The sequence below is a fragment of the Sphaerodactylus townsendi genome, linkage group LG06 (assembly GCF_021028975.2).
Source record: "Sphaerodactylus townsendi isolate TG3544 linkage group LG06, MPM_Stown_v2.3, whole genome shotgun sequence".
Classification (NCBI taxonomy): domain Eukaryota; kingdom Metazoa; phylum Chordata; class Lepidosauria; order Squamata; family Sphaerodactylidae; genus Sphaerodactylus; species Sphaerodactylus townsendi.
In genome coordinates this window covers 98,466,365-98,490,567 of record NC_059430.1, presented here as the reverse complement: position 1 = coordinate 98,490,567, position 24,203 = coordinate 98,466,365, and the positions used below count along the sequence as shown (strand labels likewise).

The 24,203-nt window shown below is 46.1% G+C and overlaps 3 protein-coding genes across 5 annotated transcripts in view; 1 reads left to right on the top strand and 2 right to left on the bottom strand.

Moving 5' to 3' along the window:
• The window catches only part of LOC125434149 (CUB and sushi domain-containing protein 1-like), an 890,459-nt gene that overhangs the window by 677,817 nt on the left and 188,439 nt on the right, over positions 1-24,203 (bottom strand). The gene's annotated exons all lie outside the window — the stretch shown is intronic.
• LOC125434151 (CUB and sushi domain-containing protein 2-like) overlaps positions 1-24,203 on the top strand; it is a 218,565-nt gene that overhangs the window by 53,088 nt on the left and 141,274 nt on the right. The window contains 1 exon segment of the mRNA XM_048499155.1: positions 22,492-22,708. Within this exon segment, the coding sequence (XP_048355112.1) occupies positions 22,492-22,708 (217 nt within the window).
• Positions 1,110-1,817, bottom strand: LOC125434152 (pleckstrin homology domain-containing family J member 1-like). Its single transcript, XM_048499156.1, is given in 2 exon segments — positions 1,110-1,727; positions 1,730-1,817. Coding segments are annotated over 2 exon segments (435 nt in total). The 3' UTR covers positions 1,110-1,380.

The following is a 24,203-nucleotide window of genomic DNA, read 5'->3' as shown; positions in this document are numbered from 1 at the left end:
GGAACCTTGAGATGGCTGATTGTGAACTTTGCTTGTACAATAGTGTGGATGTTGCCACTGAAACCAAACAGAAACCTTCCTGAATCTTGAGTTCTTGAGGGCTTTTATTTTAGGTTCATGGGATTGTTTGTTTTTGAAAAAATAATAGAAAACTGGATGAACAGTTTGAACAGTTTTTATTTGGAAGGACAAGAAAAATCACTGTACACACAGGTTCCTTTCTCATTCCGGTGTACAGCAGTAGCAGTTGCCCATTGACATGGCAGCCCCAAAGGAACTCTGAAGGCAAGCAAGTAATGCTGACGCCCCCAAAGCTTTGCTTTAGCCAACCACTAACGATGAGCTGATAGGTCGTTCTCTGGAGAAGGTCAGGAAAGCTTTCTGAATGCCCACAAAAATTTCACAGCATCTGTTACGTACATTCAACAAGAAGACCTAAGGGAGGTGGGGGGCTAGGCTCGCTAAGTAAGGTGATGCCACCAAGGCCCCACCCCCCAAAAGCCAGCTGTGCCCGTTTTGGTGCCAACACTAATAGATAGGCTGTGGCGCACAGGGTAAGCCACGAATTCCAGTCTAGCAAAGCACCAGAATTGCGCTGTTCGAACACTGCCGTGCTTTCTATATCCGGTTCGACAAGCTGACAGAAACGGGGACTATCAGACACGATGCACGAGGTTGTGAGGAGTATGATCTACATCCTACATAAATCCCCATCGTCAGCTCGCTGAGCTAGCTGGCCATATCCCAAATTTCTGAGCAGCTCAGACTTAGAACTAAAGGTGCATTCAGTCTTTCATATTCTGCAACAAAACTTCAGGTGTTAGGAATGGCCTCGCTCATTTAAGTGTCTGCCTGACTCTTGGCTAGATGAGCCTTCTTTCAGGGTGAAAGCCAGTCTAGGACAGGGACTCATGCAGAGAAGCGACTGGCAGCCATCTCTAGGAGCCCCATTTTTTGTTTCCCCTGCCAAAAGCTGAACAGTTCAACCAGCCGGCATCTGATCACGGTTGGGTCTACGGGGTCTATTGACTTCTCCATGCACACAATTTGGAAACCGTCACTCAAAAGTGTATACGTATTTAAAGGTGAATAACGAGGTAGGTGTTTTCCCAACCAAGGACTGGAAGCAAGACTCCAAGTCAGCAACAGCATTAGTGACCACTTAGATTGGTGGGGGCGTATGGAGCCAAGATTTCCGTATTCTTTTTTTTTTTTAAACCCTACAAAAATTTCCCCCTTCTTGGAGGCAAAAACCATCAGGAGAATATCTCTGGGATAGAATTCTGCATACAGCCACCCCTTTCCCGCTGAGGAGGTTCGGTCATTCAGTCCTCTTAGCCAGCAGGGGGAGGGGGCTAAACATCAGCCGACCGTTCAGGCTCACAGCTTCCCTGTGCCCAGCTGGAAACGAGCTTCTTCGGAGATGCCGTACTGTTCCAAAGGATCCTTCCCCGTCATCCTCTGGATCTCATTCCGATAGAAGATCAAGCTGGTTCGCATGAACTCGTAGCTGGCTCTCTTCAGCACTTCGACCCACTCTTGGCACTGCTCGGCCGTGTCGCACTCAAAGTAGTACTTCCTGTCGGGCTCTTCGAGGAAGCCAATGGAAATAACATTGTTTTCTTCTTGGTGGATTCTGCAATGTTCCAACAGCAAAGCACCAATGGGCTCTGCTTCGTCCGTTCGGAAATAAAAAAGGAAATTGACAACCAGCTTCACGAGGCGCTTCCCTTCTTGGGGGCCCGCATGAGGACCTCGGCCGCTTTCTCGGCCGGCTGCCGTGACAGCGAGAGCAACTCCTGCTCGTTGAACGGCATCGCTCCCAGCCACTCTCAGAAAACTGGGTGAGTTTTCAAGGGCATATGGAATTCACTGGATTTGGGCGCGCTTTGTGGTTTCTAAGTTAACTTGCAAGATGGAGCATGGAATGGCCAACCCTAGGGAAGAGCTTTCTCACAGTTGATGTGGATAGCATGCGCTTTTGTGGTGAGCATCCTGGCCTTCAAACTCAGATTTCCTTATCTTCTCTTGACCTTTCATGTGAATGTTGGCTACTTCAGTGTCGGCTTTACAGCATGGTTTCTTGAGCTTGGCTCCAGTGGAAATATTCCAATCCTTTTCCCAATGCGAGACCATTTTTATGGCATACTGGACAGAAAGAGCAGTTGCTCCTTCAGCTGGAGTCAAGAATGGCTGAGACTTCCTTTGATACAGCAATTGTGATGGCCACTGGTTGAGATGTCTTCAAAAAGAACCCACAGTAGACCTATCAATGACAGAGAGGTTTACTTAACAGTTTCAGAGTCAGTGGTGTGTAGTGGTTAGAATGTCGGGGTAGAATCTGAAAGAGTCAGATCCTAACCCTTCTCTGCCAAGGAAGCTTGTTAGACTAACTATACACTATCTAACCCAGTGGTTCCCAACCTTCCTAATGCCGCGACCCTTTAATACAGTTCCTCATGTTGTGATGACCCCCAACCATAACATTTATCCATTTTACAGATGGAGAACACTGATGCAGAGAGTCTTAGGCGACCCTTGTGAAAGGGTCATTGGACCCCCAGGTTGAGAACCACCACTCTAACCCATCTCACAGGGTTGTTTTGAGGATACAATGGACAAAAGGAGAATGGTAGAAGCTGTTTTGGGTTCCCATCGGGGAGAAAAGTGGGTATAAATGACACAAATAACTACAGTTGGGTCACAAAAATGGAATTCTGATGTTCAGATGTTGATCTAATTCAAACAGCAGAGGAGAATTTCTGTGATCTACCCCAGTCCAGTCATCTGGCTACTTAATGTAGGTAGAGGAATCTTGGAGTAGAGAAGTCTTTAGCAGATCCAGGACATTACATTTGGACCTTAAAACATAAGACTTGATCTTGACTTATCTGATGCGTGTGAGTAAAAACGTTCAGGCCAGTTGCTCTACTGTTATCTTCAGCCTTTTCTTATTGTGAGTAGCTTTGGGTTTGCCACTTTCTGCAGTTACTTGTGAACTACTGAAAAGTTTGCCTCTTAAGTGACAAGTCTTCAGCCTTGGATCTTATTTTGGCTACTTAACTTACAAGGTAGTGTGTGGGTACCCTGCCAGATTGCTTCCCGCGTTTCCTGGGGTTTATGACCAGCTGTACCTAGATTATGGGAGGTCACCTTCATTTCCATGGCTTCCTTCAAAGAACCAGGAGAACTGTAGCTGGCTGAAAGGTTTTCTGTAACAGGTTCTTACTCCTCTCTTCCTTACATGCCCCAGTGTTCCCTTGGGAGGACGAAATAGAAGATAACTATTTTAAGTCTGTGGTGTACCTAATCTTGTCCCCTTAGTAGGGGACCCCTGATCCTGTCACCCAAAGGCCAAATCTTTGACGCAGCTTGCCTTGGATGATGGGGCAAGAAGTCCTGGGTTTACAGCTCAAGCCTACAGCAGGACGTTTTACATGTGTTTTCTTTAAGATATAAGCAAGCATCGAACGACTGAAATTACATCTGCTCTCCCCTTGGTGTGCTGTTATCTATACTGTTGAATTTTGATTAAAAGTTATAGCAAATGGAATTGTCCTGCATTATTCATTACCCGGAAGACTTCTGCATTGAGATAGTAAGCTAAGTAGACAGAGCGGCAAAAAGCTGAAAGGTTCGGTACAGAGAGGCTGGAGAAAGAGGCTGGGACAGCTTGAAGGGACCATCCCTGGCTGTATGATGTGTTTGAGTCTAGCCTAGGCAGAACACAAAGTTATCGGTGTTGCTGACACTTCAAAACCCAAATTTTCGCCTGGATCAACCAAGTTACTGTAATCAGGACTGAGAGGTCAGAATTGGTGACTGTAGTTTCAGAATCATAGGGCATTTTAGGTGGCAGTCCCCTTGGATGCACAAGGCTTGCACCTAGAGATTCCGCTGCAGCGGGATGCGCTTTACTTGATATTGCTGTTCACACACACACACACACACACACACACACACACACACACACACACACACACACACGTGTCAGTACCTTTTGTAGAATGCCTGAGGGTCTACGTATTTGCGAATCATGCTGAACCTTACCCCTCTGTGAAGCTGAGCAGGAGGGGTGGTATGCAAGGGAGGGGAGGGAGGGGGAGGGGCTGAGCATCTGGACCTGACTCACCCACTCTAGTGGAGGGAGGGGGAGGTGTGCCATGCAAGGGAAGGGGAATGAGGGAGGGGAGGGCGTGGTGGTATGCAAGGGAGGGGGAGGGGACCCAGCACCTGGACATGGCCCACCCACCCTAGCAGGGGGAGGGGGAGGTGGCATGCAAGGGAAGTGAAGGGACTGAAGGGTGGCATGCAAGGGAGGGGAGGGAAGGGGAGGGGAATGAACCTTTTGGCCTTTCAAAAGCTTGGGATTGAGGAGGGTAGTGTTCTTTCTTACAGTTGCACTGGCATTTGGAGGCTCTGCAATCTCAGGAATTCAGCAGAGATGAGATTCTGCTCCTTCCCCTACAGGGGAGGTTAGTGCTGATGACAAGAAGAAGAGTGGGCTGCCATCTCAGGCCAACTAATTTTGGGGGGCCCCTGTGTTGTGGCCTAGAGAATCTTGGTTCTTTGTAATTTTGAAGATATCTGTTCTTTTTTTTTATCAAAAAGTGTTTTCTATATTTTCCTACAAAGTAGAACCCTACTTACTGAATTGGTCAGAAATCTCAGTTTCTAAATCCTGGCAGCGAGTGTGGATGCTGTTCTCATGTGCCTGAACCAATGGGAATAATTGGAGACCCTGTTTCAATACAGTTGTGAGAAATAAGCATGGAGGACTAGCCCAATTACCATATTTGTGGTCCCAAAGAATGTTTTGCTGGAGTTGATATAGGCTATTGGCTATGACATTTGTGTTTGTGTGTGTGTCATCTTGTAGATTGGCGCTTGAGTGTTTGTGTATGGTTTGCTAGGTATATATTGTATAAATTAAGCTGCAGGCTGGGTTGATGGTCTGGAGTATTGGGCTTGATAGACGTTTAGTCTTTTCTTAACTCTGTGACCTGACTTCCAAGCAAAGATAATCTTTCTCTCTCTTCCCCGCCCCTCCTCCAGCGTCTGCTGCCTGCCCCACTAGCCAAATGTCCCTGCTGCTTCAGGAAATTGCATTTTGCAATCACATTGGTTCTGTCTGCCCTAGTGTTTTGCTGGCATCCACTGTGATGATGATTTAGCTTGATCGGGCGGCTCTGAGACGATTTGCAGGGATGGTGCTGGGACATGCTGGATTTACGACAGCATAGGGCCCCGCCTAAACTGTAAATGACTCAAATAAAGTCCTGCTTCATAGAATTTCTTACAAGGGCATTTCCAGTCAGATTTAATTCTCTGCGGAGATGTTCACATGATACCTTCATGGGAGTTGCTGAAAAGGGCAAGCATTGCTGCTGTACTGTACTGTACACACACACATACATACACACACACACACACACACACACACACACACACAAATCTTCATTTTGGAGAGTGCTGTCTCTACTCATGTCCTGCTGTTTTAGTCACCACTACTAAAAGGATTGTGCTTTGTATAGCATTAACAGGCCTTCTCAGGTTTCCTCTCTACCTCAGTTTGTGGAGAGTATGTAGTCTTTTCTACAGTGGATGGAGAGTCTTTGGACTGGACCCTGGGATCTGCCTACGGACCCATCTTGACAAAACAAACAAACCCACATTTTCCCTCACCTTTACTCCTCTCTGGAGGCTGTTCCAGGGCAACTGCATTGACAACACAGTCGGCTAGTGGGATTGTGCCATTAGCTTGAGGGTATGATGCTGGATTTTCAAATGTTATTTCGTCAGCCTGGTATGAAACCAGGGGGAGGCAGCTTGTACGAAGGAGACTTCAGTGGGGGAAAATTGCAGATTTTGAAAAATAAGTTAAGGAATTGTTGAACTTCAGTAGGTGGGATTTGAAGCGGAGGAGACCAGTGGCATTTTAATTCTGAAAAAGAAATAGCGGAGGTATGTCTGACAGTGGCAGATATTTCCTGCTACCTTCCCATACTGCAAATGTTTGGTGGGGGTACTTCCTGCAGCCCAGTGGCCCAGGCTTGTTTTCCTGCCATTGTCAGCTATGGAGGCATTGTGGACATTAAGGCCTTTTCCTGTTTGACTTGGTCCGGTTTTATTTTGTTTTGGAAGGTGTTTATGTCGAGAGTGCCTAATCCAAGGCCCTCCCAGGATGAGGCAAACTAAACAAATTAGACAAAGCTGAAGTGTGTGAAGTGTGACTCTTCACGTCTCAGGGGGTAGCCTGCCACTAGTACCTTTCACTACCCAGTCAACCAGAGAACCAAGGGGCAAGAAAGCTACCCTTGCAAGGTAGAATGCTGACAAGGTGAGTTTCAGAAAACAATTAATTTTTAAAAGACGTACTGGATTCAGATTGAAGTCTCCTGAATTAGAAGACGCCACAAAATACAATGAAAGTGATTTATTAAAATTGTGCAACAGAAGAATAAAAGAGCAACATCCTCTGAAGATAATATAACAAACCTAATTTTGAAAGACCAACTACACCATTATAAGCATGGGTTCCAATATCAAGATGTTACCCCAAAGGCTGAGTTATTTCAGCAATCAAAGTCCAAAGTCCCGCAAGGCTCACCAGCCGGACAAGACCCAAGGCATAGGCAGGGTATATACCTGGCCCAAAGCTCAGGACCAAGAAAAAAGCAAGGACAAAACCAGAATAAAGGATCTCAGCTTTGTGCTCCCATTCATGGGTAGGCCTGATCTTTGGTAGCTAATCAAATATATGGTCAGTGATGCCAGTTGGGCAATGAAACCTGTTGCCGGCCATGTCACCTAGGGATCAGAGGAATTTGCCATTGTGACTGGAAACTTTGCAGCTGTATGAAGGAGGAGGACGAGGAGTTTGGATTTATATCCCCCCTTTCTCTCCTGTAAGGAGACTCAAAGGGGCTTTACAATCTCCTTTCCCTTTTCCCCTCATAACAAACACCCTGTGAGGTTGGTGGGGCTGAGAAAACTCCAAAGAACTGTGACTAGCCCAAGTTCACCCAGCTGGCGTGTGTTGGAGTGCACTAACTAATCTGGTTCCCCAGATAAGCCTCCACAGCTGAAGTGGCAGAGCGGGGAATCAAACCCAGTTCCCCAGATTAGAGTGCCCCTGCTCTTAACTTCTACTAGCTCCCTTGACAAGGCCTCTCTCCCACTAGATCAGGGGTCGGCAACCTGCGGCTCTCCAGATGTTCATGGACTACAAATCCCTGATGGGAATTGTAGTCCATGAACATCTGGAGAGCCGCAGGTTGCAGACCCCGGCACTAGATGATCTCAGGCATTAATTACATTGAATGTTCTTTCCCAGGCCTCATCCTTGGAACTGATTGCATTACTATCAGGTACCTAGCTGTGTAAATCAGTGCCCAGGGCTCACCCTGGATGGCATTCCCCCCCTCACAACTGTGCTTGGGGCAGAGGTGCAGTGAGGCCAGCACTGACTGCATACCCTTTCTGCAATGGTACAAGGCAGTGCATGTGGCTGGGAGTGCTACTGCTGTAGTTAGTCACCACTGTTACCCTGCTCCACTTACTTGTCCTTCCCTGGAGGTGCTGGGGGACAGTGTAGCCAGTAGTTTGGGAGATGGACCAATAGTGAGCAGGTGAGGAAAAGGCTGGTGTGTGGCAGGGGAGCCATAGGAACTTGGGGGCAGGGAGAGTTGCAGCCATTGGCCCTGTCAGATGTCCAGTGGGCCCTTGTAGCTTCCCCATTTCAACTTACGCTAATACTAACCCCCCCCCCCCACTAAAGAAAAGGAACACAGTCTTGTAGAAACCATGAGGGTGCCCTGCTCAATGTTGAGATCTCAGGAGTCAACGTAAGGAATCAGGGTCTGCAGCTGGAAAAGAGGACCACTTTGGATTTATACCGCCCGCGGCCCGCCCCCCTTTCTCTCCTGCAAGGAAACTCAGAGAGGCTTACAAACTCCCTTCCCTGCCTCTCCCCACAACAGACACCTTGTGAGGTAGGTGGGGCTAAGAGAGTTCTAAGAGAACTTGCCCATGGTGACCCAGCAGGCTTCATGCGTAGCAGCAGGGAAACAAATCCAGTTCACCCGATAAGTGTCCACTACTCATGTGGAGGAAAAGGGAATCAAACCCAGTTCTCCAGATTAGAGTCCACCTTCTCTTAATCACTGCAGGCAACAATAGTGTATCATGGATGTTCCAGCAAAATTCGAGGGAGATCTGGGGCCTTAAGACTTACTGCAAAGAGGTGGCAATTCATATCCCACTCTTCCAAGAGCAGGATACCAGTTCTTGAAGCTTCTGCATCTGGTTACGTTTGTAAGCAGTGACTAAGAGTTTTGTGAAGCACGAGGGGTCACTTGGGGAGAAACCTTAGGTATTGCAGTAGGCATATCCAGCAGGTTCCTGGGGGTGTCTCCTCAACAGCCTCCTTCTGTAGTAGAGTCAAACAGCCTTCCTTATCTAAGTCCTTGACCTCTTTGTCTGGCAAGGAGGACCCCATCGTCTGGTCCAGGACACCAGGCCATCTTAAATGCAGTTAAAAAGGTGGCCACCAAAAGATCACAGCAGGTGTTGGGGAGAGACAATCCTTCATATATGTGGGCCCCTTGCTTGTCCTGTCCTTGCCATTCTTAATTTGGAGGGATAGAGAATGTAGCCTTTGCCGCCACATAGGTTGTGCTGAACTCCTTGGCTGCTTGTGGGGAAGGTGTTCTCCTGTCGCTGGGCAACCGTGCTGTGCTTCCTCCTTCCCTCCTCTCCCTCCAGATGTGCTGAAGTGCACCGGTTGCTCATCTGATCCTACAACTCTCAAAAGGAATGGCTGAATCTTCCCCCAGATCCAAAGCGTTTCTGCATCCTTTGAACTCTGAAAACATTCACAGGAGGGAGGGAAAGACACAGAGAGACATGCGGAGGAACCGCAGGAGGGCGAGATCCACGTTGCAAGTGTGTCCAGGAGGACTCAGAGTTGCTGGAAGGGGAGCTGCTGAAACAGAAACCCTTCTCTGTATTTAACAAAGGCTGCCGGCAAGAGAAGCAAAGAGAATTGTGATGAACCCCCCCTGCCTCCTCCTCCCCTTCCCAAATGCAGAATTTTAAATCTAGGATAGATGATCAAGCTCAGACCAAACAAGTGACTACCCAAACTAGATTATTTAGTGTGAACGAAGCCTCCTGTGGCTGCTTCATCTTTTCCCCAAGCCTTCTGACAGGTCTCATCACCGTCCAATATAATCCAAGCTCCTGCCTATTATCGTTGATGAAGAATATATTGCCTTCTAGGTTGTCAGCTTTGGGGAAATGTGATTTTTTTTTCACCCCCCCCCCCCCCCCCCCTGCGGTAAGCAATTCTTCTTTTGGACACATCCATCTGCAAAGTGCTTCTTAGCCAGGATCATGAATGCAAAATTATTTTAGGAGATTGATTGGAAATATATGTGGCTCTTTCTTTTGTTCGTTCTCTCTCTGTGCCCCCCCCCCCCTTTTTCTTGTTTTGCACGGCTTCTTCTGTCTTCAATCTGGTCTGTCCCTCATTTTTATTATCCGTATGAGGCGCTAATTCCCAAACTGTATTGAGGGGCATGCAAGTGTGCAGAGAGCAATTTGTTCATCGTTGCATTATACATAGCTGTGAACGTACTGGGGTTTCGGTAGCGGAAAGTGCCGTCAAGTCATAGTTGACTTGCGGCAACCCTGTAGGGTGTTCAAGGCAAGAGACAGACATAGGCGCTTTGCCATGGCTTGTCTCTGAGCAGTGACCCTAGATTTCCTTGGTGGCCTCCCCTCTAAGTACTAAATAGAGCTGACCCTGCTTATACCTTGAGGAGATTGGGCTAGCCTGGTCATGCCGGTCAGGGCTTAGGCTTTGCAGAGTTCCAAGCAGACAAGCGTTTGCTCTCAAGGAGTTCGCACTTCACAGTCTACATTCTTGCAATGGGAAAATCAGGAAAATGTGAAAAATTTCATGACGTTCTTAGTCTAGAAATAAATGTATTCAAGGCACCTGTGAGCCCAAAATACTCATCCCCCAAGGAGTCTTCCCACTGCATATCGGCACAATTCATTCTCTGGCCTAGCCACTTTCTAAGTAGCATCCACCGGGGACCCTGCTACATTTGGGTTATTTGTTGAAGAGAGCAGATCATCCACCCTCAAAGGAGGCTGCTTGCTCTGGGTACGCATGAGTGGTCTGGGGCTGGCTTCCTTTCAAGCGTGAATGCCATGACTTGCAGTGCAGGAGAGTTCCACTGAAAGGGGTCAGCTGAGAGCTGGTATGGTGCAGTAGCTAAAGTGTTGGCCTGGAATTCTGGGAGAACTGCATTCAGTTACCCACTTCGGCTGCAGGAATTTTCTGGGGGGTGTTGGGCTTGACACTTAATCCTAGCCTGACCTACCTTACAGGATGATGGTTGTGAGAAAAAAGAGAAGGGGAGAACTATGTTCTGAGCTGCTTTGATTCCCACCTGGGAAGAAACACGGGATATAAATAAATAATTGCACGCTTCATCATCCAGACTGTATAAACAGAGGCTGATTCCGCATGGGCCAAAAACAGCGGTCTGAAAATGGTGTAAAAGGGCTTAAAATGGTGTAAAAGGGTTTATACTGTTTTCACACCATTTTCACACTGCTTTTTTTGGCTCATGCGGATTCAGCCCGAGTCTTCGGGCCATAAAAGTGAAGCTGGCATCTAGGCTGAACTGATGGTGAAGAAGGCTATTGGAAATTTGAGAAACAATGATTCAATGTAGAGGGGGGGAGGGGTTAGGTCTTGTGTGGAGGATGGAGTTTGAGTCTTTTTGATTGCATGAATTTTGGTGTCTACACACACGCACAAACACACACAAACACACACAAACACACACACACACACACACACACACACACAAGCTACATTCACTTTGAATAGCCTTGGGAAATGGTTCCCTGAGTGTGCGGCCGACAGAGTGCCACAGAGATCATAGACTTCTATTGGAAAACTCTTTTTTTCTGGATGTTGCCAGCTCAACACATCCAGTGCTTACAAACCTTTAACTTCACACCCAAGCTAAAATGGCCCATGGGGTGCTTTTTTGCCCTGTTGTGGTGTTGCACATGCAACATATTTAAAAAGTAGCACATGGTTTATCCCTAACCTTGTCCCTTGTATGACCCCAGAGTATACGTGGCCCTCCATGCATGCAGTACTTACCCCACAGCCATCGGCTTCACAGTGGGTTTTCTCCAATTTTTTTAAGCAGGATTCTCCTGCAGTGAAGTGTCCTAAGATGAGCAGCCATTTTACTCAACCGTTCTCTCCATGCAACCTCCAGCTGAGGAGGTGGCTGTCTGTTGCCTTTTGTGTGCCTTCTGGTGTCTTGCATTATTTTGCTAGACCATGTAAATTTCATTAAGATTTCACTGATCTGTTGCTCCAGTAATTGGCCAGGTGTGTTGAAATTTTAAAAAAGAAGACAGCTCTTCCGATTGCTTTGAATTGCTGCCCCAAAGAGTGGAGGAATTGCTGTTGGGTGGGTGGCAGAAGACAGGGAAGAGCAAGAAAACATGATGCAAGCCAAATGTATGCAGTCTGCCTATGCTTTCCCTGCAAAGGGAAAGGAAAAGTCGTGCTTTCAGAGGTTTCAGAAACCACAGAGATTCTCTGATCTGAGGTGCAGTGAATTTGTTAGAGGGGAAAACCTGTGCATAGCCAAGAATCCAACCTGAAGGAAATGTATACTCAATATGAAGGAGGCCACAGTTGTGTAAATGACCTGTGTGTGTCCCTCCTTTTTATTCTGATAATAACCCTGTGAGGTAGTTTGGACTGAGAGGTCACCCAGCATGCTTCATGGTTGGGTAGGGAACACTGCTGTTCTATAACACTGCCTTTCATTTTTGTTCCTCTTGACAACCAGCAAAGAGAGCTGCAGGGCCTCTGTGAGGTTTATTCCCATTGCGGGGGATCCATGACCAAATCCCTGAGAAAGCATCCTTCCCTTGGGTGTTTGCAGGTGTTCAGTTGTTTGTGTGTGCGCCTCAGCCCTGTGGCTTTAAAATTGCACTGTTAGTGCAGTTGCCAGTTGCTGACTGACTTCTCAGGAGCTCTTCTGGCAAAGTGGTCTTTGTAAATTGCTACTCTCTTCGCCTTGTCCTGACATTTTCTGATGATTTAAATTACAAGCATGCTGTAGAGTCAAATTGCTTCCTCCTTTCCCCCCCCCCTCCTCCCCAATTCGTTCTCGTGGCTCTGTTTGTGATGGGGGTGGGAACGCTATTTGACAGCAAAGGCGAGGAATTGTAAGTTGGGGCTCGTGAGGTCTGTCCGTGAGGTGTGGAGCTAAACGTGAAGCTGGCCCATGTCTCAACCCCCCTGCAGCCATGGCACTTTCCCAACACATACATCACTTCTGTGCAGGAAAAGAGCTTGGCCTGTTGTGCAGCTGAAGAACATGCTATTTGCCTGAAGTGATATTTGAGTAGAAAAAATGGCCTTCTTGGAAGAAGTCCTCAAGTTGCCATAGGGAAGCCTGTCAGATTTAAGGTTGAGTGAAAATTTCCCTCCCCACTGTTCTCTTGCACATCTTATCCATACTCATTCTGTTGATTTTCCGGTGCGTATCAGAGGTCAGATCAGAGGACCATCTAGAGCCAGCGTAGTGGTTAAGAGCAGGTGCACTCTGATCTGGAGGAACCAGGTTTGATTCCCCTTTCTACCGCCTGAGCTGTTGAGGCTTATCTGGTGAACCAGATTAGCGTGTGCACTCCAACACATGCCAGCTGGGTGACCTTGGGCTAGTCACAGTTCTTCAGAGCTCTCTCAGCCCCACCTACCTCACAGGGTGTTTGTTGTGGGGGAGGAAAGGAAAAGGAGTTTGTAAGCCCCTTTGAGTCTTCTTACCGGGCAGAAAGGGGGGATATAAATCCAACTCTTCTTCTTAGTCCAGATAGAGATATGTATCAGAGGTCAGATCAGAGGACCATCTAGTCCAGCTAGAGATGCATATCAGAAGTCAGATCAGAGGACCATCTAGTCCAGCTAGAGATGCATATCAGAAGTCAGATCAGAGGACCATCTAGTCCAGCTAGAGATGCATATCAGAAGTCAGATCAGAGGACCATCTAGTCCAGCTAGAGATGCATATCAGAAGTCAGATCAGAGGACCATCTAGTCCAGCTAGAGATGCATATCAGAGATCAGATCGGAGGACCATCTAGTCCAGCTAGAGATGCATATCAGAGGAGGCTCAGGATCGAGAGGGACACATCTAGTCCAGCTAGAGATGCATATCAGAGAGTCAGATCAGAGGACCATCTAGGGGTCCAGCTTAGAGCTGTACGCATATCAGAGATCAAATCAGCAGAGGACCATCTTAGTCCAGCTAGAGATGGCATATCAGGAGGGGTCAGATCAGAGGGACCATCTAGTCCAGCTAGAGATGCATATCCAGAAGTCAGGATCAGAGGACCATCTAGTCCAGCTAGAGTTGCATATCAGAGATCAAATCAGAGGGACCTATCCTTAGTCCAGCTTAGAGATGCATATCAGAAGTCAGGATCAGGAGGGACCATCTAGTCCAGCTAGAGATGCATATCAGAGATCAGGGGATCGGGAGGGACCATCTAGTCCAGCTAGAGATGCATATCAGAGGTCAGATCGGAGGACCATCTAGTCCAGCTAGAGATGCATATCAGAGGTCAGATCAGAGGACCATCTAGTCCAGCTAGAGTTGCATATCAGAGATCAAATCAGAGGACCATCTAGTCCAGCTAGAGATGCATATCAGAAGTCAGATCGGAGGACCATCTAGTCCAGCTAGAGATGCATATCAGAGATCAGATCGGAGGACCATCTAGTCCAGCTAGAGATGCATATCAGAGGTCAGATCAGAGGACCATCTAGTCCAGCTAGAGATGCATATCAGAGGTCAGATCGGAGGACCATCTAGTCCAGCTAGAGATGCATATCAGAAGTCAGATCAGAGGACCATCTAGTCCAGCTAGAGTTGCATATCAGAGATCAAATCAGAGGACCATCTAGTCCAGCTAGAGATGCATATCAGAGATCAGATCGGAGGACCATCTAGTCCAGCTAGAGATGCATATCAGAGATCAGATCGGAGGACCATCTAGTCCAGCTAGAGATGCATATCAGAGATCAGATCAGAGGACCATCTAGTCCAGCTAGAGATGCACACTATCAGAGGGTCAGATCGGAGGACCATCTAGTCCAGCTAGAGATGCATATCAGAAGTCAGATCAGAGGACCATCTAGTCCAGCTAGAGTTGCATATCAGAGATCAAATCAGAGGACCATCTAGTCCAGCTAGAGATGCATATCAGAGGTCAGATCAGAGGACCATTTAGTGCAGCTAGGGAAGCCAGCCTCCAAGTGAGACCTGGGGATCCCCTGGACTTGCACCCTATCTCCAAGACCACAGAAACTACTTCTCTTGAAGGAAATGGATGCTTTGGAGGGTAGGCACTACAGCATTGTACCCCACTGGGGTCCCTGCCCTCCTCAGGCTGCAACCCCAAATTTCCAGGAGTTTTCCATCCTGGATCTAGTGACTTTACCCTCCAACCCGCTCTGGTTGCCCAGAGGGACCTGGCAACCCTAAATCCAGCATCTGTTTCCCACAGTGGACAGCCAACAAATGGGACACAGAGACCAAGACTTTCTCCTGGTGTTGCCTCTTGGTACCAGTATTTGGAGGTTTACTATTTTGACATTGAGGATCCCTTTACTTGCCACAGAAGCTTTCTTTAGATGGCATTCCGGTTGACTCTCCTTTCCCTGAATTCCCTCATCACTGTTTTTGAGACTCTGCTTCTTGTCGAAGTCTGCCATCTGCCCTTTTGAGAACCTGCAAATGCGTGCCACCAACAGGTTAAATCTGGCGGCGCATCTGCCTGCTGCACCATTCCTTGCCTGTCTATTTGATCATACCACGTTGTTACAAAAACAGTTGTCTTGGTGTGGCATTTGCATTGCCCTTTTAATTTAAACAGTAAAGAAAATGTCAGGATGGCCTGGAGCCGCAATGGGTGTGAATGATAACTCTGCTTTATAGATGCAGTCTATCAGCAGTTGCTAGCCCCAAGAGGCAGAAGCGAAAATATACCTCTAGCTACCAGTTGCTGAGCTCTTATTTTCTTCTGTCAGAAAGAATCAATGCTTAATTGCCAAAATGAAAAGTACTCATGTAGCTCATGTCTGCCTGAGTTGGAAGCATGTTACATTCACCCCAGCTAGTAAAAGAGAGGGGAAAAGCTCTCTGCACGTGATCGGGAGCCCACTGTCCTGTATTGTCTCACAGTTTCCACACCTGGCCACAGATTTTCAGGTCCATGTGCTTTGGGCAAAGTTTTAAGCCCTGAGGAAGAAACTGAAAATTTACAGATTGTTGTAGAATAGAGTAGGCATACAAGAGAAGCATATAAGATCATGAAAATGAGCCCTCTCTGTAAAACAAAATATCCAAAACACAGGGTTTGTTCAATATTGGTACAGTGATAGCTGCTGAGAAGGCTTTAGGGTTGTCACCTCTAGATTGGGAAATTCCAGACGTTTTGTGGTTGGAGCCCCTTTGAGTCTCTTATAAGAGAGAAAGGGGGGATATAAATCCAAATTCCTCCTCCTCCTCCTCCTCCTCCTCCTCCTCCTCCTCCTCCTCCTCCTCCTCCTCCTCCTTCTATTGTGTGTTCCTGCATTGCAGGAAAATGGGCTTGATGGCCCTTGGGGTCTCTTCCAACTCTATGATTCTGCTGCCTGCCTCCATGTGGGCTGAGAGAGTTCTGAGAGAACTGTGACTGGCCCAAAGTCAACAAACGGGCTTCATGTGGAGGAGTGGGGAATTGAGCCCAGTTCTTGTGATGGAGGTCCACCACTCTTAACCACCACACCATGCTAGTTGTAGTCTGGCAATAATTTGTTATTCCAGGAGGTCTTTAGGTCCCACTGAAATGCAGCCATCTCTACTTATGGTGTTTATCCTTGTCTTTGGAGGCTAGGTGGACAGCTACCAAGTAATAGGTCTTTGTGGTAATAGCCTCTTTCCTAAGGGATTTCTTTCCCAGGAGTGCTAATTTTGAGAAGTGTCATATCTGAGGTATGGCATGTGCCCCAGGCACCACTTGAAGACCATCCCTGCCTGCCTGCTTGCCCACCTCAGCTGCGCCGTCCATGTGCCTTGCCTCACTCCATCTGCCATCTGGCCTCTTGGTGATGCTCAGCCACTGGCAGTGCATGCATGCCCCATGCTGAGCCTAGCTTCAGGGAGAGGCTCACACTGCCCTGAGCCAGCAACAAAGTGCATGGCTGGCCAGCAGGAGGATCAACCCCTAGGCTGGGCCCACAAGGGGTCCACTGATTCCAAAGAGTGTGCCAATGCCAGAGGCATTATTTTTCATAAATACTTCCCTGGATCTGAGGACCATGTAAAAACCTTGCTGAGTTGCCTTTGAAGAGGTCAGGTGGCAGGGACGTAGGTATAGATTTTATGGGGGGGTTGGGGGCAGGGCCGTGCCCCCACCCCCCTGGGGGGCAGAGCCACACCTCCCAAAGCCCCCTAGCCTCAGTGCTTATAAAAGCAGCTCTCCAAGGTCAGCAGTGGCCTACTCCCCTTTCCCGCCCGCCCCAGCCAGCAGTCCCAGCCAGCAGTCTTTTCTGCCCTCCACTCTGAACAGAGGTGTAGCTAGGGAAAATGGAGCCCGGTGCAAAATCTGAGTTTTGTGCACCTGCTCCCCCCAATGGGCGGCCACTGTGATGCTGGAATCCACCCCCAAACAGCATCATTTTCAATGGTGTTTAAACTAGGGAGCCCAGATTCTCCTTTTAAATCCACCTTAAAGGGAGAATCTGGGGTCCCCAGTTAAAACAAAATTTAAAGTGATGCTGCTTTGGGGTGGATTATCCCTCACCCTTAAACAGAATCACTTTCAACGTTTAAACTGGGGACCTCAGATTCTCCCTTTAAACCCATGCCGAAGGGGGTGGATTTAAAAGGAGAATCTGGGGAAATTTGGGGGGGGGGGTGCATGCTGTCAGGGGTGCAATTGTTAATCTAGCAGCACCAAAATTTCAGGGTATTTTTAGGAGATCCTCCTGCTTATGCCACCCAGGTTTGCTGAAGTTTGGTTCATGGGAGCGAAAGTTATGGACCCTCAAATGTGTAGTCCTCATCTCCTATTAGCTCCCATTGGAAACAATGGGGGATGAGGGCACCCCTTTTGGGAGTCCATAGCTTTGGACCCCCGTGACCAAACTTCACAAAACCTGGGTGGTGTCAGTAGGAGACTCTCCTGATGATACCACCCTGGTTTGGAGAAGTTTGGTTCATGGGAGCCAAAGTTATGGACCCTCAAATGTGTAGCCCCCATCTCATATTAGCTCCCATTGGAAACAATGGGGGATGGGGGCACTCCTTTGGGAATCCATAACTTTGGACCCCCTGAACCAAACCTCACCAAACCTGGGTGATATCATCAGGAGAATCTCTCAACAAATCCCTGAAATTTTGGTGCTGCTAGCTAGCCTAAAACCATCTCTCTTTCCAGGCCAAAAATAGAAAAACACTAAAAAATACCAAAAAAGCCACAAACGGGGGGCGGAGCTTCGGACATGTAATGTGGGAGTTTGAACCCGAGAACCCCCCCGTACCTACATCCTTGTGAGGTGGAAGTTACATATTGCTATGACTGTAGTTTTCATAAAACAGCTTACTTCTATTTAAAAAATTGGGGTTTATAGTATCTCACTTGCCCATTTTTAAAATTGGTGCTCCTATGAAATTTTTTTAATGCTCTGATGTGATGTTTGATGAAAAGAGATGTGAACTGTTTATGTAAAAATAAACACTCGTTTTATCCTGTAACAAATGTGTGGAATTGGCTGATACAGAATCTTGTGATGACCAGGAACATTAGATGGCTTGGGAAAGAATGGGGAGAATGACTGAAATTGCTGCCATGTGCAGAGATGGCGTACAGATGACAAGAAAGGACTGGGGTAATGTCATCATGCCCTGTATGCAACCTTTTTATGGCTTTTAGCCAGACATTGTTAGAAGGCAGAATACTGAGCAAAATAAGGATATCCTCTTATTGCAATAGCATCTCACGAGCTATTTATATACAGGTCACCTTGGTATTTTTGCATTGTAAAGGCATTGTAATTTCCCTTTGCTGATGTGACTTAACTGCATGACTCAGTTTTGTACTGTCCCTCTGGAGCCATCCTAATAAATATGGTAATTTTTATAATCCCACCACTGACTGACTCTCGTGTTGGGATAAATATGGTAGGTAGAAATCTATGGAGGCAGGAACACCTGTAATCAGGCTTGGGGAAATGCAGCCGAACACTTGCATCTTTTGCAAAGCAGGGACGCTTTGAAGTTCTGTGTGTTTCTTGTAAAGAAAAATAGCTTATTTTTTTCCCTTTGTGCCGGTGCAGGTCAATCAAATTATAACTAGCTATAATGAATGCTCATGTTGAGTTTAGTTCCTTGGATTTTTAAAAAGAAAATATGCAGCTGCTTGGTATGTATTTGAGTGTGTGAAACGCTGTTTACAGTTTTTGGACAAGAGGCCTTGAGCAAAAGGAAATCAAAAGAGCTGCTTCATTTTAAAACAACAAATGTTCATCAATTGGCATGTGCAAGAGACCAGAATCAGAGGCTTGGTGGAGATGCCACACATCTATGATTTAATTCAAATAATTATAGTTATTGTGATTATCTGAATGTAAGTTGCTCTACTACCTATGGTTGGTCATGATTAGGGTACTCCAAACCAGGATTTATAGCTGCGATATCTTTTCCCTTGGTTCAGATATAATGCAAAATCATGATTCATTTTAACCATGGTTAACTTATGAAACCAAGGCTCATTCCGCACATGCAGAATAATGCACTTTCAAACTGCTTTCAGTTCTCTTTGAAGCTGTGCGGAATAGCAAAATCCACTTGTAAATAGTTGTGAAAGTGGTTTGAAAATGCATTATTTTGCGTGTGCAAAAGGGGCCCAAGATTCAGTTTGCAAATCCTGGTTTGCTTTGAGAAATCACATCATCTTCCCCACAGTGACCTGAGCGGTATCTCATCCTACTTTCTAGTGAGAACAGAGCTGGAGAACAATGCAGAATTAAGCCAGGATGCCTGTTCTTGTAAGTCACATGAAGTGATAGTTAAGACTGACAGTAGTTGGTAAACCGACTGAAAACATGGTTTCAGCTCCTGGTTTTATGTACTCTTATTACCACAGTTATGGGATTGTCCCTATCACACCCTTGGGCAAGCTAACTTGAGGGACAAGACAAGGGATGGTGCAGATAATTCAAGTTTTCTATGGAGTGGTTCCCTCTATGGAGTGGTTCCCTGGATAGCAAGACCTGACAGGAGCTGGAAAAGAAACACAGGCTTGTGCCTAGTAGACTGGTTGATCCAGCAAGATTTCCCTCTCAGCTCAAGAACTATTTCAGCATGACCCACCATTCCTGATGGGTAGAGGTAGGTCCAGATTAAGACCTTTAGAGGCCCTAAGAACTGAAAAGATTATGGTTCCTCCATATACTGTATATGTGTAATTCAAAATAAAAACAATAGTAAACCATACAAAATGTAGTGGGGTGTTGTGTGGTTTCCGGGCTGTATGGCCAACGTGTTCCAGTAGCATTTTCTCCTGATGTTTCGCCTGCATCTGTGGCTGGCCTCTTCGACAGTACATACAAAACATATATTTTAATGGACAAATGTCATTATTTGTATGAAACAAAACACCTACTGTTCCATTGCTTTCTTGCCTTGAAGATACATAGCATTTTAACTCACACAAATCAAAGATGCAAAATAACGTTTACTGTTGCTTACTTATGACTTTATTTATGCTACAAAAAGTTTTCTCCTGCATTTTTAAATTGCAAAGTCTTTGATCATATCCTCAAAATTAATCTGATGTAACAAATCTGCTCCAATACTTAGCCGAGATAAGGAGAAAAAACCCTCTATGGGGCCTTCTTTACTTGATGTCCTAAGCATGTGCTTATTTTGCTTGAACAGTTGATCCAAAGCTGGGTGAAGGTGGATTGTGGAAGGCTTGTACACTGGGTCCTGGGCTGGTGCTTAGTTGCCCCATGACCTGTGGGGGACAGAGGAATTCTCTGGTGTATTCTCTTCACCATGCCAATTGCAGGCTCTTCAGAGGCATGTTCTGGAGGAGCTCCCACCTCAGTTTCCTCAGGGGTAAATTCTTGAGCTAATGGACCAGTGGCATCTCCTTGGGATTCCTGCTCTCCCCGAGGCTGTGTTTCTGGCTCCTCTTTGGAGGCGTCAGAGTCCCAGAGCTGGTTCAGTCATTGACTGACGGGGGCCCAGCCCTATTGCATGCAACAGCACAGTTAATAGAGCAGAGGGAGAAACCGTGTGGGTCTGCAGGAGCCATAGAGAAGCAGAGGGGAGGAACAGCAACCTCTAGTAGCTACCTATGGAGTTGGGGTCTCCTCTACTCAAGAATGAGGACAGGAAGGCAGGAATTGGGAGTGGCCAGGGGAAGGAGGATAAAAGAGCTCAGCTGAAGAAGGGAAGGTAACGGTTGGTTAGCACCAGGGGGAAGTAGACCATCTGGCTAGGTTTGGCATTTCTTCTGTCTGAAGAGATCCAGTCCTTTATGGGACTAGGAAAGTGATATTCTTGGCTAAAAGTACAGCAAGTAGCCTTCCCCCCTTCCCCCCAAATGATTGCCTAGCTACTTAGTTTAACCCTGCAGGGACAAGGCAGTGGCCAAGGGCTAAAAATTTATTTAAAAGATCTGGTGAAATAGTTGGAGGTTCTGACCCTGGCTGAAGGGTGACAGTTAATCTCTGGAACTGGTTGTTGTAAGTGATTTGAGCCACTAAAGTGAACCTTCTGCATTTCTTGGAGGGTTGGTGTGTCCTTGGCAATGTTGATTGGTGATAGAATATCCCAGTGGGGTTGTGACCTCTGGCCCTGGAAGCTGGACAGTCCCACATCTGGATGACCATATTAACCAGAGTTAACTTTGTTATAACCATGGTTTAGCATGACGCTCAAACCAAGCATTAGTCCCTCTTTTTCTTTGGGTAGTTTAGTGTAGCATATAAGAAATTTCCAGGTAGTTTCTAGTCTACGCCCTGGCCAGACCTGACCTTGATAACAGAGTGACTGCATTATATATGTCTTCTGACTGTGCTCTGAATCCTGCCTTACTCTCAAAGATTTATCTGCCACAGTCTAGTATAGTATGCTTATGCACATAGAAGTCAACGGTCTTAAGATTGCCAACCTCATGCTTTTCAGCTTAAAAAAGAGATGACTGAGAGGGGACATGACAGAGCAGGAGTTCCCAACATGGTCCAGTGGGCAGGGCCAGATATGGCTTTTTTTGCCCAGCAAGACTTCTAATTGACTATTGGAGATTTGATTGACTGTGTTAACTTTTTAAAATGTTGCTTTGGCAGCAGCTGCCATCTCAGCACAAATCTCTGCACCATGGTACTGAAATTAAGCTGTGGCAATCATGGCTGACTCCATCTTCTGTGGCAGCCATTGTGTGGGAGCCATTTTGTTGCTTCGCCCACCATGCCAAATGTGCCTGCAGTCTCGAAAAGGTTGGGGGCCCCTGTGATAGAGGTCTATTCAATTCTGTTTGGGGTTGTGTCAGCGGACTGAAATAACTTTTTCACCCTCTCCCAACATGCTGGAACTCAAGGGTGTCCCATGAAACTGGTGGGCAATAGATTTAGAATGGATAAAAGGAAATCCTTACGCATGATTAAAATCTGGAGTTTGCTGCCAGAAGATGTGATGATGGTCATAGGCAAAGGCAGCTTTAAAATATTGTTGGACAGATGCATGAAGGTGAGATGGCTGGAAAGGAAAATGTGCTTAATGCAGTTCTGCTTGCACAAGCAGCTGCGCTACAGCTGTCACACTTTAATATTAATTTTTAATGAAATTGCATCGTGCACTTGGAGCAATGGAACATGCATCAGATGGTATACATGATTTAATTTCATTTAGCTGTGAAATTGCGTTTGAAGAGATGCGTTGCGCTACCTCTTTTGAATGTAGGAAAAACTGGGGGAATACCATCACTTTCACTTAGTGCAAATTATTTGTAACCAGATCCCTTAGGACGGTGAGGAGGAATCTTAGCACTGTGACTATTTCACATGCAAAATTTTCTGTGGACTCCATCCTAGTGAGTTAAACAGTCTTCTGACATGATGTTGGGATTCAAATCTGGGTTTGTCTGGAATAAAGGTACTAGACAGCCCTGGTCTGAGTTGGGGTACTGGATAGCTGCTGTTTGAAATCTTAAAATGCTGAGATGAATCTTTCACAGGCCTCCTGGGGCATCATCTAACTACCCACACCCTAAAGCATCTAGTCTGAAACAACTTGGATAGCTTTGCAGTTGTGAAGCTGCGAACCTCCACTATTAAAGATAATTTCAACTGTGTATTCTGTTTTTCCCCCCTTTTCTCCACAGCCCAGAACTGCAGTTACATTTTGCAAGGTCCAAACGGGACACTACAGAGTCCCGGTTTCCCGTACGGTTATCCAAATTATGCCAATTGTACATGGACAATCAATGCCGAGGAGCAGAACAGGGTACAGCTTGTATTCCAGTCCTTCGCTTTAGAGGAAGATTTCGATGTTTTATCTGTCTACGATGGATTGCCACTGCAGGGAAGTCTAAGAACGAGGTATGGATATGTGTCTGTCTGTGACTCTTTTGTTCGGCTTGTTTTTGGAATCCTTTCCCTGAATGCGGCAGTGTTTGTAATCATTCTGAGATGTCTGTTGGTTGGATTAAAACATTTATGAGGATTTTGTGTTGCAATAAAAGCTGGGGCTATTTCTTTTGGTGACGCGATCTCAAACTGTCTGGATCTCATAGGCTTGATGAGGCCTTGAAAGTATTCCTTCAGAGTGTTTGTTATCACAGTGTGATCAGCTCTGAGTTGCTGCTTGAAACATTTGGAGAAGTTAATTTAGAAGTCAATAATGCAGAAGTAAAGTTTGGAGAGGAAGGTCCTAAAAAGGCAAGTCCCTCCCCCTTCTTTTGTGGTGGTAAATCACTACATAGTAATTTGTGAAACCCCTAGAGCAGTGGTGGCGAACCAATTGGCCATGCTGGCAGGGGCTGATGGGAATTGTAATCCATAACATCTGGGGCGCCAAAGGTTCGCCACCACGGCCCTAGAGGTTGTTATACCTCTCTTTTGACCCTTTTGAAGATTTGTCCCCATTACTGCCTGATTAATGAAACCAAGGAGAAAGGTAGAAATTGTTTGTATGACATTTGCTAATATTTATTTTTGACTATCTCAAGTGGGCCTTTTGTTATAAAGGTTTAGTTTAAGCTTGACTTAATAGGCTGAACAGTTAGTTGACTCACCAAACATTCAAAAGCATTTCATCAATTAAAGAAACAAAAAACAGATTGACTATGTATTCAAGATACACATCTTAAACAACAAAAATGTATAAAATAAATTAAAAAGCAACAATTCTCCTCTGTATATGAAAACACTGTCCTGACAAATTGCATTACTACCACCCAATTCTTTTATTAAAATGAACATTCAAAAACAAACAAGAAAACATGGTAAAATATGCATGCAACTGAAAATGCAGTAACTGTGATTGTAAAATATGAAAAAATGCAGTAAAATAATAAAATCTATGTATAGTTCATGTTGGCGTATGATTAGCAAAGCACAGGATGACACTCATCTTGGGTATACAGAGAGTTTTGGGCTCAATTCCTTGCATCTTCATTTTTAATGAAAACTCTGGTCCAAGAATACTGCCTGAAATTTTTGTAGGGTAATAGTTGCATCAAGGTTCTTACTTAGAATAAAGCTTTACATATCCATATGTGCCGCTCCATACTAGGTGCTAGTGGAGGCTGGGAGTCTCTCTCTAGTATGAGAAGTCTTTCACTGAAGAACAGAGGATCAAACTAGACAATGCTTGTAACACCCATGGGGTCAGGAGTCCCTGACCTGACTTGCACTTACATTAGACTCGAGGAAATTAACATTTCCCAGTGTTATGGGGCCAGAATTACCAGAGAGAACCGAGGGCAGAGTTGCAATGCAAGAATTAGCTGGTTGAATTTCTTCTGTGTCATTTTTTTTTGTACACTGGGGTCAGATGTTGATTCCTCTAATGGTCCCCTCTGGCCTTGAGGTT